The sequence below is a fragment of the Pithys albifrons genome, chromosome 2 (genome assembly GCF_047495875.1).
Source record: "Pithys albifrons albifrons isolate INPA30051 chromosome 2, PitAlb_v1, whole genome shotgun sequence".
Taxonomy (NCBI): domain Eukaryota; kingdom Metazoa; phylum Chordata; class Aves; order Passeriformes; family Thamnophilidae; genus Pithys; species Pithys albifrons.
The window spans coordinates 74,866,713-74,884,532 of record NC_092459.1 but is presented as its reverse complement, the minus strand read 5'-3'; the positions used below and the strand labels follow the sequence as shown (position 1 = coordinate 74,884,532).

The window sequence follows — 17,820 nt, the reverse complement described above, 5'->3', positions numbered from 1 at the left end:
CATTCCAATGCCTGATTACTCTCTCTGGAAAGAATTTTTTTCTGATATGCAACTTAAATTTCCCCTGGCAGAGCTTGAGCCTGTGCCCCCTTGTCCTATTGCTGAGTGCCTGGGCTTTACTGAGCTTTAGTCCAGATACGACCTCAGACCTTACCCAGGCCACTAGTGGCAGATCTCTGAAGTGAAGGTATTTGCAATGAACACAGTAATTATGATCTGGAGGTTGACATCAGTCAAAGAAAAGGAAAGGTGGAGCCAGAGACTTGGCTTCTTGGGTTTTGTCCCTTCTAACATTCTTTGTTATGCAGTTTAGGAAATGTCATGTCTAAGACTTAGTAGGAAAAAAAAGCAGGTGAAATGACATGAGTGATAGAGGATGGATGGAGCAGAAACAGGGTGAGCTATTCAGGCCAAGCTGCTGCACCTGCTTAGAAATGTAATCTAATCTTAAAGCAGCCTGGCCTGGCAGAAGCTAAAATGAAACAGGAGTTAAGGTCATGGCCACATCCCATTTTAAGCTTTCACACCTGTAGAACACTACCCTTCCCTGGCCCTGTCACACCCCTCCAGCTCCCTGGCTTAGCTGAGGTGCAGGAGTCAAGTTTTGTGTTCTATAAACCCCTCTGACTTCCAACTTTGTCCTGCCTCTCTTGCAGAGCTGGGTTGATGCTGAATGGTGACAGAAAATTAGCTTTGTCACTGCAATGGATGCAAGTGGTGTGGTACCTGTAGTCCACAAAAGGATGCCTTTGGGGTTTCTCATGAGCCCTGAATTAGAAAAAGGAGCTACTCTCTAATCTTCCAAGTCCCTCTTGCAGCAAATCTAGAAGAATTGCTCACAGAACACATAGTTAGTTGTAAATTTACTTCTCCTAGCTAGTTGCAGATATTCCCTCACGCTCATTCCTCCTCCTTTAACTTGTTCGTAGTTCAGTCAGGGTTCTTGCTGATCCATGGTCAGCCTGAAGTGCACGTGTAGGTGAAATACGAGCCTGCTAATCCCGCACTGCTCTCTCCCCGCGCAAATCAGAGAGGAAGAAATTAAGTATTCCTTACGTGCAAGGAGTGCCACCTAACGGCCTGTTGAAGAATCCCAAAACTCCATAGAGCCCAGGGTCTTGGCATTTTTTCCCATAGATACGAGTACATGAAAACACACACGCATATTTTCATGTACATAGTGAAATGCAAGTCTCTTTCATGGCCTGTCTACTCAAAAACTACACTTCAAGGGTAATTTTAAGTAGAGTCTTTACACTTACATGATACAAAATAGTTTCTTCAAGCCCAAGACCTCAAGACAGCTGCAACAATCCAGATGCAAGCAGGAGCTTGGGCATTTCTAAAACTGATGAATTGCTGGCTTGCCGGTAAGAAGCAGCTGCTGGAGAGCTGCTGGAGAGCTGCTGCCTTCATCATGTCAGGCAGTAACAATCATCTTCTTAGGGGGATGTAGGTCAGGTGTAACTTCAGGAGGTCACCCAGTCCAGTCTTAGTGGCCTTTCAATTTAAGATGGCAAAATGTGACAGCATGGACATGGTGGCCTAGAACAACCAGATCCAGCAGTGAGGGAGCAAACTGCTGTGGTGGCACTTCCTTAACATTCTTCAGCCAGCGTAGTCTGCATCATTCCACCATCACCATTAATTTCTCCAGCCACTTAGAAGAAGTGTCCATCCGGCTTTTTCCTCAGAAGCTCACAATTTATTCTTTCTTGCTGCTACCCTTCAGTTTCGCATAACTTGCTTTGCTTGAAGTATATACAGAGATGCTGCGTGTATGGAAAATACAGCAGAATTGAGGAGCTTCAGAAGAACACACGAGGAATAAGAAAACCCCCACAATCCATTTAGTCTGTGGCACATCCTCCTGCTGCAGCAAGAGAAACTTGAAGTATGTATAGCTACTTTGCACCTCAGGAATTACTCACTACTTGCCTGGTTCTGACTAAGCCCTCTCTAGCCTTTGGTTTTGTACCACATTATTACCTGGTGTCCTTCATTACTAACACTGGACCAGAAGCAGGCAGCACAGCCTGTTCCAAATCAACAGTATTTCTCTGGTTACTCTCTTGGAAAATGTTCCTAGAAGTGGGGCTCAGTTAAATGATTCCTGATTACACAGTCTGGGCAGCAGCACCTGCCCTGCCTGAGGGGTGCTGACATAAATAGCTTGCTCATCAGCTTATGGGCATTAGGGTTGAACTTGCTCTGAGAACACTCTTCCCAGGTGACCCAGATATCCTAAGGGAAAACAAACAGTGATTGGACTACCAGAAATGTTCCAGGATAGAGGAATGCACATTATTTCTTTTAAAACATGTTATGAAGCAGACTATTTCTATTATATATCTTCTTGCAAGATACTAATGCATTTTAGTAGTCCAGAGAAAAATTATTCTTCCCCCTGCTTCATCAAAACTCAAGTTTTATGAAAACTTCCTAGACAACATTTCCATAAAGTAAAAAATACTTGAAAATATTTGACCTTCAAGCTTTCTTGCCTGACAACCAGTTTCAAGGCAACTCAAAAGCAGTCTCTTACTATAATAATGAAAGAGCTAAGTAACCCCCACTCAGGTAGTTTAACTTCTAGAACTCTTCTCTGAATCAACTGGAACAATTCTAGTAGATCACCAAAAAAATGAGATGGCTTTTGCCTTTAGTTTGCAGAACCATTTGTTGACAAACAGCATGCACACACTTGACCCCCTTTCATATCTGCTTTGTCCCAGAAATCAAGTCTACTAATTTGTTTCTCAAATTTCCAGTCAGGCAACTTATGCTGCATCTCAGTGAATGGAGTTTGTCCAAGACTGATTACCAGCCTGTGTTGTTCTAGGCAGTGTCTAAACTCACTCAGGGCAAAGTCAACTGATAGAGAAGACGAAACTTCTCACCTTTGACCCAAATTGAGCAGCATATTTAAAAAACATACTGATAATCATTATCATTGTGGGTAGGACACTGTTTTCAAAAACATCATTTAACAGAAACAGCATTTGTAGCAACATACCCCAAGAGAAGGCAGCCACGACACATTAATAATAGCCTGCAATAGCAAAGCCTTTCTTTCTGGAGAAAAGGGATCTTGGTGTTAGAATACTATTTCCTTGTAAAAACACACATGAGCAGAGGTGCTCTTTTTCCACAGCTGGTCCAGAACTGCTTAAACAGAAGCAGTCCCTGCTATTACTAAGCTGGTCCAGAATTGTTTGGATAATAGATCTATTTTAGGACATTTGTATATTAGAGACAGGACTTGCCTATAGCTTGAGTTCCCCTCTCCCTGCCTCAATAGGCTGTACTACTATTCACTAAATTCCACAGGTCAAGTCCTACATTTGTTTTTCATTTGTTGTTCAAATTAACAATTTGGAAGTAAAAGAAGACATTGGAAAAAAAATACCCACATTTAACAATACCCACAATCCTTCTTTCTCATTTACTCCTCTCTGTCATGGTAGGAAAGACAAATGAGGAACCTGATGAGAACAATCACAAGGGAAATGCCTCTCAAAAATGCTTCATGATATCAGAGACCCTTTGTGGTGCAAATCTTGTCCTCATCTTAAAAACATGACAGTACAAATACTTCTGGGTCGTCCTGTCCTTGAAAAAGTCAAGTTTCACTGGAAACACTGATAGATGCTGCAGTTTTAAGAAGGAAGTATGGAAAATTAACATGGCAAATCAAGATTTAGAATCAGTATTTGTATAATTTTTCACAGAAGTGCAACAAAAGCAAATATTTAAAAAATATGATGGAAAAAGCAGAATTTTATGCAATCTGTATTCACTAGCACCTGTTTTAACAGGGAAATTTAAGAAGGAGAAGTACTAATTCAGAAAGGCTCTATTAAACCAGACTGTTTTTAGATATAAGAAAGAATCCACTGGAAAGTAGCACAAAATGGCCAGGCTTAATGGAAATTTAAAATTCAGTAACAATTTATTTAGTGTATACAAGAACAAAACTATTTACATTGAACTTTCATAGTGGCAATATTTAAAAAAATATAAAATGCTTAAATAGAGTTAAGAAAGCAGCAAGTAATGAGGCAAACATACAAACCAGACTGATGCAGCCATTTAAGATGACAGCAACAAGACATAAAAGAATTTTGCTTAAAAACTACTTTTCTAAAACAATTTTGTGTTTAAGCAAACATATTTACAGTTTTGCAAGTAAGGTATCAAGCTACTAAATGTTTAACGCATTAAATGCTTTAGTGCAACAAGAGAACTAGTAACATTTCAGGAAGCTTACACAGAAAACACATGTTCCTGGCACTCCTAACTTTTCATGGCTTTAGTACTCACCTGACTGGCCTCTCAGGTCCTGACCACCAAGCTGGCTGGCTTCCAAATGAAGCAAAATAAAGACTGTCAGGTAATTTAACATTAATCATGATTCAACTTGTAAAGCATTGGAAGTTTAGCTGAACAATCATGAAGGCTTTTATGACATGTGCGGGAACAGCCTTTACCAATATTGCTAGCAGTATTCCTCAGTTTTTACTTCCTAGAGTCAGGATATGGGGGTCAGTAACAGTTTAAATTCCATTTCAGAACAGGCACACAGGAATGTAACCATAACTAAGCAAACCCTGAGCGAAGTAACTTTCAAGCAATGTTTTCAGCCCTGATTTATCTTTCTGTTGTTTCATGCAAGACAAGAATCAAGATGTTCATTTATTTTAGATTCTAAAACTTCAGTCTTGCACACAGGACAACTGACATTTTTATTCTGCCTCACAGGATTGCTGGAACTTGCAGAGGACTGTGTAAATTCAGCTTTGGCTTTCATAGTTGTATTTGTACCTAAAGTGACATCAGTACCCCCTTTCCTAATGAAATACTTTTCAAAGGCAGTTTTGTCTTCCATTTTTGGCCATCGCTGCGGTGTATTAATACATTCTGGGCTTTTTTTCTCAGATGCAACCTGAGCTGTTGTCTGCTCCAAACAAATTTGTTTTGATGGCCAGCTGGGAGATGGCAGTGCCCTCTTGTTATTTGCAGAGCCTTGGTTTGATTTTATTTCCCTACCATGAGCCATTCTAGCAGGTGATCCATGATTGTTCTCATAATCTTCTGTATTGGCAACAGAGGGTTTAGGAAACTCACGCTTTAAAGCTAAGTCGATCTTCTCACTGCCATCATTGGTACGAAGAGGAAAGATGCCACTATGGGGTGATTTTTCAATTTTTATCTCATTTTTAGGGATTGGTCTTGTTCTTACTCCCGAATGATGCAGTGAACCATGTGCTTCACTGTTTCCAGTGCTGCTGCTGGCATTTAATTTTTTTTCTGAAAGTACACGGTCTCCTCCTCCAAGCCGATAACCCGTTCCAGTAAAAGGCATCAGATCTTGAGTACCATGCATTTCTGTCTTGCCTGCAAAATAAGATAAATTAGTAACTTTTCCATATAAAAATCATGGGCTTAATATTTGATGTGCTTCATGCTAAAAATCTGCTTCTTGAAAACAGGGCATAAAACCAAACTTTTTGCAGATAATTCAGCTGAAAAGGAGCCTAGAAATGCACAAAAAATCAGGCCCTGTTCTTTGCTACGTGACAGTAACATTTAAACAAAGCTTATGTAGGTTGGTCCATATCTGTTCAAGAAAATATTTGGACAAAATCAGTTTGGAAAAGAAAAAAAGTATTAATAAAATACCTTTGTTCTCTGACTTGAAATGTGGACGTTTTGCTGGCTCAGTTTTCTGCTTTGATTTCTTCGAGGATTTCTCTGGCTCTTTCACTTTTGTGAACGTGCCCCCACATGTCTTTTGATGCTCATCCCACCAGAGGTCGTTTGCAGAGGGTGCTCTATTCATCGAGCGCTTCACATACCCAAAGTAAGGTCCTCTGTTCTGACAGGGGCCATTGCATCGCCACCAGTGCTGGCGGTACAGATCAATCTCATCATAAAAATTATGATAAATCTAAGTTAAAAAAACCCAACAAAACAGTCATTCAGAAAGTTTCTAATTTTATATCAGTAGCTCTACAATATTTTTTAAAAAATCTATTGTCATTCCATTCTTTCCACTACTGCTGTGATTTTTACATTACTAGTTAAAAGAGCTGAACCCTGGTAAAATTTGATCAACATTTAGCTACCATTAAAACAAAGCTTTAAAAAACAAAAACAAGAAGTATGTCCCAGCTATCTTGTTTGAACTGCAATTAAATCACTTTGGAAATCTATCTGCAATTTCACCCTAAGCGATGAACTGTTTATAATGCATTGCAAATGATACCTGTATTTTCCCTTCAGCTATCACCTTAATTGATTTTATAAGACACATTATTTTTAAATATTGACATAAATATCATTGCCCTTTACTGATACAAATCTAAACTAGATTCCTCTTTCACAAATACTACTCTGAACATTCTGTCCCTGCTATCACTAAGCTGTTTCAAGTTTACCACAAAAGCTTAAAGAAAACCACTTATTGAGAGTATACTTGAAAATTCTGCCTACGGACATACCACCCTGAGAAGGCCCGATCTCATCTGATCTCAGAAGTTCAGCAGGGTCAGCCCCAGTTAGTACCGGGTGCTGTGACAGTCCCGAGGACTTCACTGTCACTGTCCAAGCTCGCTCAGCCGTGGCAGATGGACCTCAGGACTTAAACGGTGGGGCCAGTTCTGCACATGCTGTGCCTCACCTAAAAAATCCACTGTGCAGGCTGGCAGGGCACACCCACGTGGGGAGAGCCCCGCCCAAATCTGCATTCGTGAAGTTTGGCCATACACATACTTGAAAATTCTATGACTAAGAACTCACCACATCTTTCTCAATTTGTTCCCATCACTGTCCCCAACAAAACAACTATGGAACCGGCACACACTTGGATGCAAATTTGTACTGGTACCAACTGACAAGAACGAGCATATTACTCATACCACACCAGGCAACTAAAACACCAAATCAGGAAGAAGGCTCTATTAAATTAGGTTAAGAGGATTATGCTCACTGTGACATGGGCTCCAGTCAAGTGATTAATGCGACGCATGTGTTTGCAGAACTCTGGTCCATGAGATTCACGGTCTTTGTAGTTATGAGTAACAAAGAGCAGGGCATGGATCATTTCGTGCAACAGTGTCTGAAATTATGCAAATCATTAGGTATTTACTGAAAAGCGTTACATATAGTTTCAAAATTAAGCTGCAAACATTTTACTTCTCTACACCGATCGTGGTACCAATCTTATCTTTGTGCATTCTCATGTTCAGTCTGGGTCATAAGAACATAATACTTTCATCTATGAAACCAAATTACATCTATTCCCATGCCACCAAAACATACTGAAGAATATTATTACAATAAGTGACATTGCAAAAGGAAGAAATAATCCTCAAACTTAAATCACATCTTTAAAGAGATCATCCCCTGTACAAGCCAAAAAAAGAGCCACCTGTGAGAAAATTGCAACTCTACAGTATTTCTGTTCATCAGGCAAATCTGAATCTTCAGCCAGCTCAAAGCAGCAGCTCTGACAGTGGTATAAGAAGCAACACAAAGTCATGTTAACTGTCATACCCTATGTCCATATTTTCTGCTGTTGGCCCTTTTGAAACCAGACTCCATGTTTATTTTGAATACTAGAGGACAATTTAGGAGTTAAAAACTTAGTGTCTTTTTACTTCTTTATAAAGCCAGTAAAATAAACAAGTGACTTTAGACTGCTACTTGAAGCTGCCCATTTAGATCATAAAACTAAATACTACCATGATATTGGAACACAAGCGACACAAACAGAACAGTAGAGACACCACTATTTCATGATCTGTAAGTTACTGTATGTAAGAATCCCTCTATGAAACGTAAAATATGCAGCAGGGGGTCAGGCACAATAAATTTTACGTGCAGATTCATGAGCAATCTTCAAATACCTCAACAAGATCCTTCCTTGGTCTTAACTTAAGCAGCGGCTCACTTAGACGAATGGAACACAATCCACTATTTTCATGGTATGTACAGATTCCAGCAGAGCTGAAAAGAGAGGCAGAAAGAAAATATGAGAAACTACCTGTTTATGTAGTACATGAAGAAAATGGAGAATTCAAGTTTAAATGCCGCCCCCTTCCAACACACACTAGATCACTCAGAATATGAATAACAAGCACTTTCAGTAGTTACTAAAAGCAAAGTTAAAAAAAACAACTCACGCGGTCCTTAGAGTAGAAAAACCTGTTTAGGAAGCAGAGGACTGTTTCCTTTGGAACTCCGGATTGAGTGAAATACACTAAATGGAAACTCATGGCACCAAACACTGACTTAACCATGCTGGTTGCTTCAGTTTCACTCCTCACCCTCCCTAAACTTCTGACTCATACTGAACCCTTATATACCATCACTTCTGTGAGCCAATCCAGCAGAAAACACCTTTTTTTTGCTTTACTTAGTCCTCTATCAGTTCAATAACCAACGACCCTGAGATTAGCTCGGTTGGTTAAAACTTGGTTGTAATAATGCCAAGGTCACGGGTTCAATAGCCTATGTGGGCCACTGACTTAAGAGTTAGACTCGATGATCCTTGTGGGTCCCTTCCAACTCAGCAGTCTGTGAATCTGTGACTGCCTTCCCGCCAGGCCCCGCCGGGCCAGCCCTGCCCTCCGCCACGTCCCATCTCCGCACCTGGTCATGCGGGGGCTCCAGGACACTGTGACGGCCTCCAGCTTCCTCCAGAAGAGCGTCTGGTTGAAGTGCACGAACAGGGCGTGCACGTCGGGGCTGGGGTCCAGCAGCTCCCACGCCTCGTCCACCACCGACAGCGGCCGGGGGGACGGGCAGTGCAGCGGGACATCAGCGCGCTTTGCCGCCGCCGCCTCCTCCGCCGCCGCCTCCTCCGCTGCCGCCTTATCCTCCTCTTCCCACTCCTTCTGGAGCCGGAGCGCCAGCAAGAAATCCCGGTCCTCCGTGCCCAGCGCACTTTCCGCCATGCCGGCACATCCCGTGCCGGGGCCGCGCGGCGCACGCGCAGCGCCGCTCCATGGAATGCGGGCCCGTCCTTGAGGAGCGCGCACGCGCCGGGATCCCGTTCCCCGTGCCCGGCCCCGGCGCGTCACTCACCCCGCGGCCGCCGCTCCCGCCGCACGGCGCAGGCGCGGGCGCGGCGCTCCCCGGCGGCGGCGGCGGCGGCGGCGGCGGCGGCGGGGCCATGGCGCTGTCGCTGGGCGAGGGCGGCGGCAGCAGCCGGCTGCGGCGGCAGCTGGAGTCGGGCGGCTTCGCGGCGGGAGAGTACGTGAAGCAGCTGTCGCAGCAGTCGGACGGCGACCGGGACCTGCAGGAGCACCGGCAGCGCATCCAGGCGCTGAGCGAGGAGACGGCGCAGAGCCTGAAGCGCAACGTGTACCAGAACTACCGGCAGTTCATCGAGACGGCACGGGAGATCAGCTACCTGGAGAGCGAGATGTACCAGCTCAGCCACATCCTCACCGAGCAGAAGGGCATCATGGAGGCCGTCACCCAGGCCTTGCTGCTCCAGGCCGACCGTGACGACCCGGCGCTGGGCGCCCGCCGCGCCGCCGCCGGGGCCGCTGACCCCTTCCTGCCGCTGTCGGCCAAGGAGGCGGCGGCCAGCGAGGAGGGCCGGCAGCGCACCCTCACCACCCTGCTGGAGAAGGTGGAGGGCTGCCGCGACCTGCTGCCCGAGAGCCCCGGCAAGTACCTGGTGTACAACGGGGACCTGGTGGAGTACGACGCGGACCACATGGCGCAGATCCAGCGGGTGCACGCGTTCCTGATGAACGACTGCCTGCTGGTGGCCACGGCGCTGCCCAGCCGGCGCGGCGCCTACCGCTACGATGCGCTGTACCCCCTCGACGGGCTGGCCGTGATCAACGTCAAGGACAACCCGCCGATGAAGGACATGTTCAAGCTGCTCATGTTCCCCGAGAGCCGCATCTTCCAGGCCGAAAACGCCAAGATCAAGAAGGAGTGGCTGGAGGTGCTGGAGGAGACCAAGCGCAACCGGGCCCTCAGCGAGAAGCGACGCTTGGAGCAGGAGGCCCTGCCCCGGCCCCCCCCAGTGCCCCCCGAGTCCACCAACCCCTTCGATGAGGAGGAGGACGAAGAGGAGGAGGAAGAGCCTTCCGCTGAGGAGGAGGTTGTAGACCTCTCACTTGAGTGGATCCAGGAACTGCCCGAGGACCTGGATGTCTGCATTGCTCAGCGGGACTTCGAGGGTGCCGTGGACCTCTTGGACAAACTCAACGACTACCTGGGGGACAAGCCTGTGAACCAGCCCGTGAAGGAGCTGCGGGCCAAGGTGGACGAGCGGGTCCGACAGCTCACGGACGTGCTGGTGTTCGAGCTGTCCCCGGATCGGTCGCTGCGAGGCGGCCCGCGGGCCACCCGCCGGGCCGTGTCCCAGCTCATCCGCCTGGGACAGTCCACCAAGGCCTGCGAGCTGTTCCTGAAGAACCGGGCGGCCGCCGTACAGACCGCCATCCGACAGCTGCGCATCGAGGGCGCCACGCTGCTCTACATCCACAAGCTCTGCCATGTCTTCTTCACCAGCCTTCTGGAGACGGCCAGAGAGTTCGAGACGGACTTCGCTGGCAACAACGGTTGCTACTCGGCCTTCGTTGTCTGGGCCCGCTCTTCCATGAGGATGTTTGTAGATGCCTTCAGTAAGCAAGTATTTGATAGTAAGGAGAGTTTGTCAACTGCAGCAGAGTGCGTCAAGGTAAGAGGGTCCAAAACGGGTGGTGGGACACGATAGTCAAAACAAAGGCTGCAAGGCTTTAAATCTTTTTTTCCAACCCGAGTTTAGTTATTGACTCTGGGGTGGGTCTCCAGAGGAGTTTCCTGCATTGAAAAGTTAACCTTCATTTGAGGTTGGTTGGGTTTTTTCAGTTTAACAGAGTAAAGCGTTAAGATTGAAATTACATGGGAAGAAAACCCTCACCTTTATTGGAAACGCAAAATGTTTTAATTCTTAATTTGCCTTTAAACCAGTAGCAGGTCTTAAAATTTTCATGAGCTACATCTGAATTATAAGTACATCAAAACTTTCTGTTTGTTTTCCAGGGGTGTCCTGGACTACATTTCCTTACTTTTTTGCGAGACTGACTTTTTAAGTTTTTAGTTTCTTGGAAATTGGAGGGGAAAAAAAGAGTATGTGTGAGTGGGTTATAATGTAATTGTCCAGAGTATTTGTGGCAGCTAGGGTTTATCTTTCAGTTACTAATTTCTCATTGATACAGAGATTCTTAAAACATGAGTAACAAGTGAAGTATGAGTAATGCCTGTCACTTTTCTGACAATTGTAAATTTGGTAAATTTGTAAGATATAAAGGGGGCCTGCAAACTAATAATGTCCTTTGCTTTTCATTAATACCCAAGGTAGCTAAAGAGCACTGCAAGCAGCTTAGCGAAATTGGACTGGATCTCACCTTTATCATTCATGCCCTTCTGGTAAAGGATATCAAAGGCGCTTTGCAGAGCTACAAGGACATCATCATCGAGGCCACCAAGCACCGCAACTCTGAGGAGATGTGGAGAAAGATGAACCTAATGACTCCAGAGGCGCTGGGGAAGCTCAGGGACGAGATGAGGAGCTGTGGGGTGGGCAATTTTGACCAATACACAGGTGATGACTGCTGGGTCAACCTTAGTTATACTGTAGTAGCTTTCACTAAGCAGACTATGGCCTTCCTGGAGGAAGCGTTAAAGCTTTACTTCCCAGAACTGCATATGGTTCTTTTGGAGAGTCTTGTGGAAATCATCCTGGTGGCTGTCCAGCATGTTGATTATAGTTTGCGGTGTGAACAGGACCCTGAGAAAAAGGCATTTATTAGGCAGAACGCCTCTTTCCTGTATGAAACTGTCCTTCCTGTTGTGGAAAAAAGATTTGAGGAAGGAGTTGGAAAGCCAGCCAAGCAGCTACAGGATCTGAGAAATGCTTCAAGATTGATGCGTGTAAATCCGGAAAGTACCACCTCTGTAGTGTGAAGTGACCCAACTGTTCCTGTGGACAGGGTGTGGAAGCAATTACTGAAAATGTGTACATTGAATATATGAACTAAGTGGGGGTTTTTTTTCAGTCCCTGAAAAATGCAGAGCTGTTAACTGCTGCATTCCAGAAGCTGAAGACTTAGAATCGATGCCTGCAACATGCAATGCTTTACTTGGTGGATGGGAGGGGTAAGGAAGTGAGAAGGTCGAGGTCACATGTCCTTGGACAGCATATCCTGTAAGAGGGGCTTATGTAGTGTTTGTGATTTGGGAAATAACAATAATACACAATTTTTGGCCAATTGTTTATGAAAGTCTTAAATATATGTACAGCATATGGCAGGAAAAGATCAATTCTTATCATGTCACTGTAGGAATTCTTACTTAAGGCAGTGTTCTGGTAGGAGGGGAAGTGCTGGAGCACTCCCAGGGTGTATTCAGTGAGGCACGTCCACCATCCAGATGTGACTCAGCACTGCAGATAAACCACATGGATTTGCACAGTGTGATTTGTGTGGTAACAATGCAGACTTTTCTGTAACATTCAGATTATCTTCATTCATTTCGGAGGCAGATCTAAATTAAAATGTTTTCAGTATAGGTTTTGGTGTTTGGATGAAGGGACTTTTTAATAAGCTGACCTCTTGGCTTAAATTACAGCTCTCTGTAAACAAACCTTCTGCTGTCAGAACCATTTGTTCCCTTCAAGAGAAGTGAGAATAAATTGCTTCCCTTACTATCTGTGTTCTTCCATGTTTTCTCGTGGATTTCATTTGGGTCATGTCCATTGAATGAAGTGTGTGCTGTTGCTTGAAGTGCTGTCATAAATGCATTACAGGCCATTATCTGCTGGTAGAAACCACAGTGAGGAGGCATAAATGTTCTTGACACATGCAGGGCAGGGAGAGGGTCTGAAGGTACTGTTTTGTTTAGAAGAAACAAATGCTAGTTTTGCTATACAGAAGTAGCACCTGATGAAGAGACTGTGTTGAGGCTTTTTGTAAGTGATGTAAACTCTGAAATACACAGTCTCCTGCAAATACTAGTATTGTTTCCTCTAATACAGCAATAACCAGTGAGAACTATCTTTTTTGCAGAAATCACAAGGATTTGATTGGGAACTCTAATGTTGATGGGGGAAGTTTATACAGCAAATGTGGGTGTGTTTGAATTGAATGGTAATGGCGGTCTGGTGCAGTATATGTGAAAATAAAATAAGCAAAGTCTTGTGTCAAGGCTGGCTTTAGAAAACTGTCAGCATCAACTTCTGAGCTGTGTAAACTTCTTCCCCTTTGGTGCAAATTTCCTTAGTTGCAAGAAACTCATGTTACAGCTAAGTAACCTTGACTAGTCCCTCAATAAGTGTTCTTAACTTGAATGGGTCTCCTATTCATCTAGCACTTTCAAATTAAAGCTTCTGCAATTTGTATTATGGTAATGAATGCCTTGTGACAGCCTGAACAAACAAAAGATGTCACTAGTAAAACATTCTGCATAACTGCTTGTACTGGAGCTTCTTCATTTCTCTATTTTCACAGTGCAGTTTTCACTTCAGTGGCTGGTTTTTGTTCTCTTGCTCTTTGGATGCCTTTTGAACTGTCAGATCTTGCAAAGCATCCTACTGCCTCTGCTCACTTGCTTTTCAATGTTTGGGCCTTTTGCTAGCAGATCACAAAAAAAATCATACAAAATGTTTCTAAAGGGTAACAACTCATTGCTCCTTGCTCAAACTGATTGAAACCCACTAAAATAGCTCTAGTTTTGTTTTAAGGGACAGGGACAATGAGAGTTAGAACTTTTGTGAACATATTATGTCCAAGAGAGCACCCCACAGGCCTTATTTCACTAGTTAACTATTTTTGATACCAGGACCTAGTGAAGTATAACAAAGTGATACAATCCCTGTCATCTGTTTAAAGTGGGCCAAGGTAGCAACCTGGCCTAATTTAATCTGAGAAATACTTTCAAGTGGATTATAAGAGAGCTCTTGGGTGATGGGTATTTTGATGGAGAGGGAGAAGGGTTGGCCTTTTTTTTCTGTGAACAGAGGTATATTTTATTATTTTTTCACAGCAGAAGAAAGCAGAATAAACACAAATGAGCCTTATCTTTCTGTGTGTGTGTGTAAGAGAAGGGCAAGATCTGGGACTCAAGACTGATACTGTGATACTTGAGGATTTTATGCAAGAAGCTGAACTGTAGTTTCCCAATTCCCAGTGTAGGTGTAAAATTGGAGAAGACGCCTATTCATGTTTCTATTGCAAGCTGGTGTAGCACATCTTCCCCTCATCAAGGACAAAATGTAGAATGTAATTCTGACATGTGCTCTCTTATGCCTCTGTCATTGAGCCCTTCAATCTATTTATGGCCCACAGAACATACTGATTTTGTCCCTGCTGTCATCCATGGAGCAGTGGGCTTACACTGATGTTGGTTTTAATGGAGCAGGGAATCTGTCCTTTCAGTTGGGTCATCAAATATCACATTCATGTGCCTGTCGCAATTCAAACCCGTGGATTTGTATAAACTGCCCTAGATAGCATTGGTATTTTGTAACTTGTGAATGTGTTGAAGTCATAACAAAAGAAAAACAATATCATGAAGAAAATGGTGTGCAATTAAATTAAATATGCCTTGTATGTTAATTCATTTAACAGAGAAAAATCAACACACACTGAGAGTCATGGTTTAATAAATTTAAGATTTGGAATGGCACTTTTCCTGAGCTTGTGGGGATGGTGTTCAAGTTGGGATTTGCAGTAACTACTGAATAATATGGTAACAGTTTTGTTGATTTGAGAAAGAACTAAGTTGTTGGGGTTTTTTTTACACAAATACATATAAAATCTGGTTTCCTTTAGCTGCTGTGACAAAATTGTGATGTGTAAAATGAAGATTTTTTTTAACTCAGATGAATTTATGTATTAGAATTTAATGCAATAACTTTTCGGAAGAGTGAAGACTGTGTATTAAAATTTTTGGTTATACAACACCGGTGACGTAATTATGTTTTTATTGCATCATCATCAGAAAGAGGATGTTGGTTTGAAGTTGGAGTCCACTAATAAATTTCCAGTGAAGTCGAAGAGCTTCAGGTCAGTCCTTTGTGAGGGAGGTGTAAGCAGCAGCCAAGTGGTGAAATCCAACAGATGTCACTTCGGTTTGCGTTCTAATAAAGTTTGGTGAAGTGAAGTTGGAAGAAAATGTTTCTCAACATGAATTGAGTAGAGGCTGTACTCTGGTCTAATGGGACTTTGGGTATGTGAGGTATTATCAGTACCAAGGCAGCGTAATGCTGGGAATTTTGTTACTTTCCAGACAGTATTTTGTGGCTGGAGTCCATCCATGCTTAGAGTGCTGAATGTGCAGTACAGTTATCTCCTCACTAGATGGAGCTTTGTCCACTGAAAGCTCAGCGAGCCATGGGCCGGCATTGGCATTAAAGCTGTGCTGCCTTGCGGGGTGCCTTGGCGTGTTTTGGTAGCGAGCTGGGGGACGAAGGTGCTGCAGTGAACAAATTAGACATTAGCGTCAAGTCTTTTTCTTTCTTTGGTAGTGCTTTTGCGCATTTTCTAATTCTTGTACTATTTGGTTTTTAACTCCTCATCTTTTCCTGCTGTGTTTCTGTCTTGGGTTGAGCTGGCAAAATGCCAAGTGTCCAAGACAGAGAGAAAGGGTTCCTCCCCCCCCCCAACCAGCTAAGGGAAAAAGAAGAGGGAGAGGAAAAAAACCCCTCCCAACTAGGTTTATGCTGAAACTAACTACATGTATTTATATAGAAAAAGAGAAAATTAAGAGAAAACTACAATATAACATACACAAGTTATATATCTATATAACAAGAAATACCTTCCCACTCCCCAGTTAATACAAAGCCCATTACTCTAGATTCATAAGCACTCTAAAAGACATCTAGCAAGAAAGAGAAAGTATAACAACAAAATATTTCTACTTCCCTGAATTCAAACAAAATGCAAGCAGAGGCAGCAGGAGCAGGAGCAAGGCATACTCCAAGACAGAAGCTGGATCACGTCCGGCTTGTACCTCGGCCATAGCAGAACTGACCAAGCCACTCCCACACACTGGATTTTACACCCTTTGAGATGATGTAGTATGGTATGGAATACAATATTATTGGCTAGAAGTCAGCTGTTAGCTAGCTCAGCCCAGCTCAAGTTAGCTGACAATTTCAGGCCTAGTCTGAACTTTAAAACCTAAATTTGGGCCCACCCGGCCAAACCTATAACAGTTTCTATACCATTGGCGGGCATCCAGCAGTGTCCCACCCTTCTACTTTTCCTAAAGGTACCAACATGTGACTTTTGTTCTGCCCAAGAAACGGCTCAAGCACCTGCAGTAATGTGAAAAGTTGCTTGTCCCAGCTTCAGTTGTAAGATGTTCAGCTTAATGACTTCTCAAAGTCAAGCCTGTGTGTCCTCTTGTTGTTTTACTTCAATATTGGACTGAAATTCCTCTGAGATCTCATGCTCACAGCACAGCTTTGCATGCCAGAACAGTAATGCAGAGGGTCCCCATGGCCAGTCTGTAATTTACACACTTATTATATTCCTTTTGCTGCACAACTCTTAACAATTTAATTGGGTTACCTTCTCCTTAAAAATGCTAGTAGTTCTGCAGTGTATTTCTCTGAAGAAAATCAGATCCAGGATTGGGCCTCTCTGTCAAGAAGCTTTGTGAGCATAGTCTGTAGCCGTATCTTTTTCCTCATACATTCAAGTGTTGTGATACACATTCCATGCCTACAAATTCTGAAAGGCAGTGGAGAGAGAAACATTTCAAACAATGGGGAAAATAGATTTACATCCTTTATCATTTCAAGTGATGTAGACTGGATCAGAATTTGATTGAGCCACCTTGGACACAGCGTTGTTACATCTTGTGTATCTGGGAAACTTTTTCTAATAAAACTTCAGTGGCCTCCAGGTGCCCTGTAATACAGTACCCAACTTCAGGGTTACAAGATGAACTAGATTCTCTGCTACAGATGTGCTCTGTTTGACAAAGCAGAGAGAAACTTGTAGCAAGAGGCCTGGCCTGTGCTGACCACTGAGCAGTATTACCCTTCCCAATGGTTTACGAGACTGATCAGGGCAGTTTTAAGGCAATGTTAGATTATCCTTCTATGGCCCTGTGGTAATTATTTTCTTTCCTTCCCCTTGCAGTACCTGTATTCCTTTCAACGGCCTGAGCATCCCACTTCTCACCCAAACAGAAGATAATACAGGAGAATGGAGAGAGTCTGCTCCCCAAATTACTGGATGCGAGCTGTGGTGGTGCAAGGTTACCCGTGGGGGTCCCATGAGAGCTCTGCATTGGTGAGCATCACCTCAGTGCAGGGAAAACAGGCACCCTCTGTACAGACAAACACAGGGTTGCATTCAGTTTGTTCTCATGGACAAAGCAGGTATAAAAGAGCTAAAAGCAGGTATGAAGCTGAGAGATTAATGTCTTTACATCATGGCAGGAGCTGGACTCTGAGGCATTGGTTTAGGTTACCCACAATATAATTTGGCCCTGCACCTGTTGGGAATGTTGTTCAGATGTGATAATATATTGACATTATTGAATGTACTGCATTTGGAATGTGAACCTGGGAGAACAGCAGGTAATGTTAACTTTACTGCTGCTTGGGAAATCCTTGGAGATGGTTGGATTAATGATGATTTCAAGTTTGTTTTTTTTTTTAAAGGATACAGCTGTTCAGCTAATTGCACCAACACATGTTCTTTCTCTACCTTTCCAGAAAGCTGATCCAGACAAAATTAAAATTCTCATGAAAATGAGAGAGTTAGCCAAATCCTTTGTGATACAAGGCATGTC

General features: G+C 43.6%; 2 protein-coding genes across 2 annotated transcripts; one reads left to right on the top strand and one right to left on the bottom strand.

Moving 5' to 3' along the window:
• Nucleotides 1-3,927: 3,927 nt before the first annotated feature.
• SPRTN (SprT-like N-terminal domain) lies at nucleotides 3,928-9,042 on the bottom strand. Its single transcript, XM_071549544.1, has 5 exons — nucleotides 8,656-9,042; nucleotides 7,911-8,010; nucleotides 6,992-7,120; nucleotides 5,683-5,950; nucleotides 3,928-5,397 (listed from the first exon to the last, which is right to left on the bottom strand). Exons 1-5 carry the CDS (start codon nucleotides 8,958-8,960, stop codon nucleotides 4,667-4,669), a joined length of 1,533 nt encoding a protein of 510 aa, XP_071405645.1. The 5' UTR covers nucleotides 8,961-9,042; the 3' UTR covers nucleotides 3,928-4,666.
• Nucleotides 9,043-9,070: 28 nt separating this feature from the next.
• On the top strand, nucleotides 9,071-14,971 carry EXOC8 (exocyst complex component 8). Its single transcript, XM_071549543.1, has 2 exons — nucleotides 9,071-10,708; nucleotides 11,368-14,971. Exons 1-2 carry the CDS (start codon nucleotides 9,179-9,181, stop codon nucleotides 11,974-11,976), a joined length of 2,139 nt encoding a protein of 712 aa, XP_071405644.1. The 5' UTR covers nucleotides 9,071-9,178; the 3' UTR covers nucleotides 11,977-14,971.
• The last annotated feature ends 2,849 nt before the right edge of the window (nucleotides 14,972-17,820 follow it).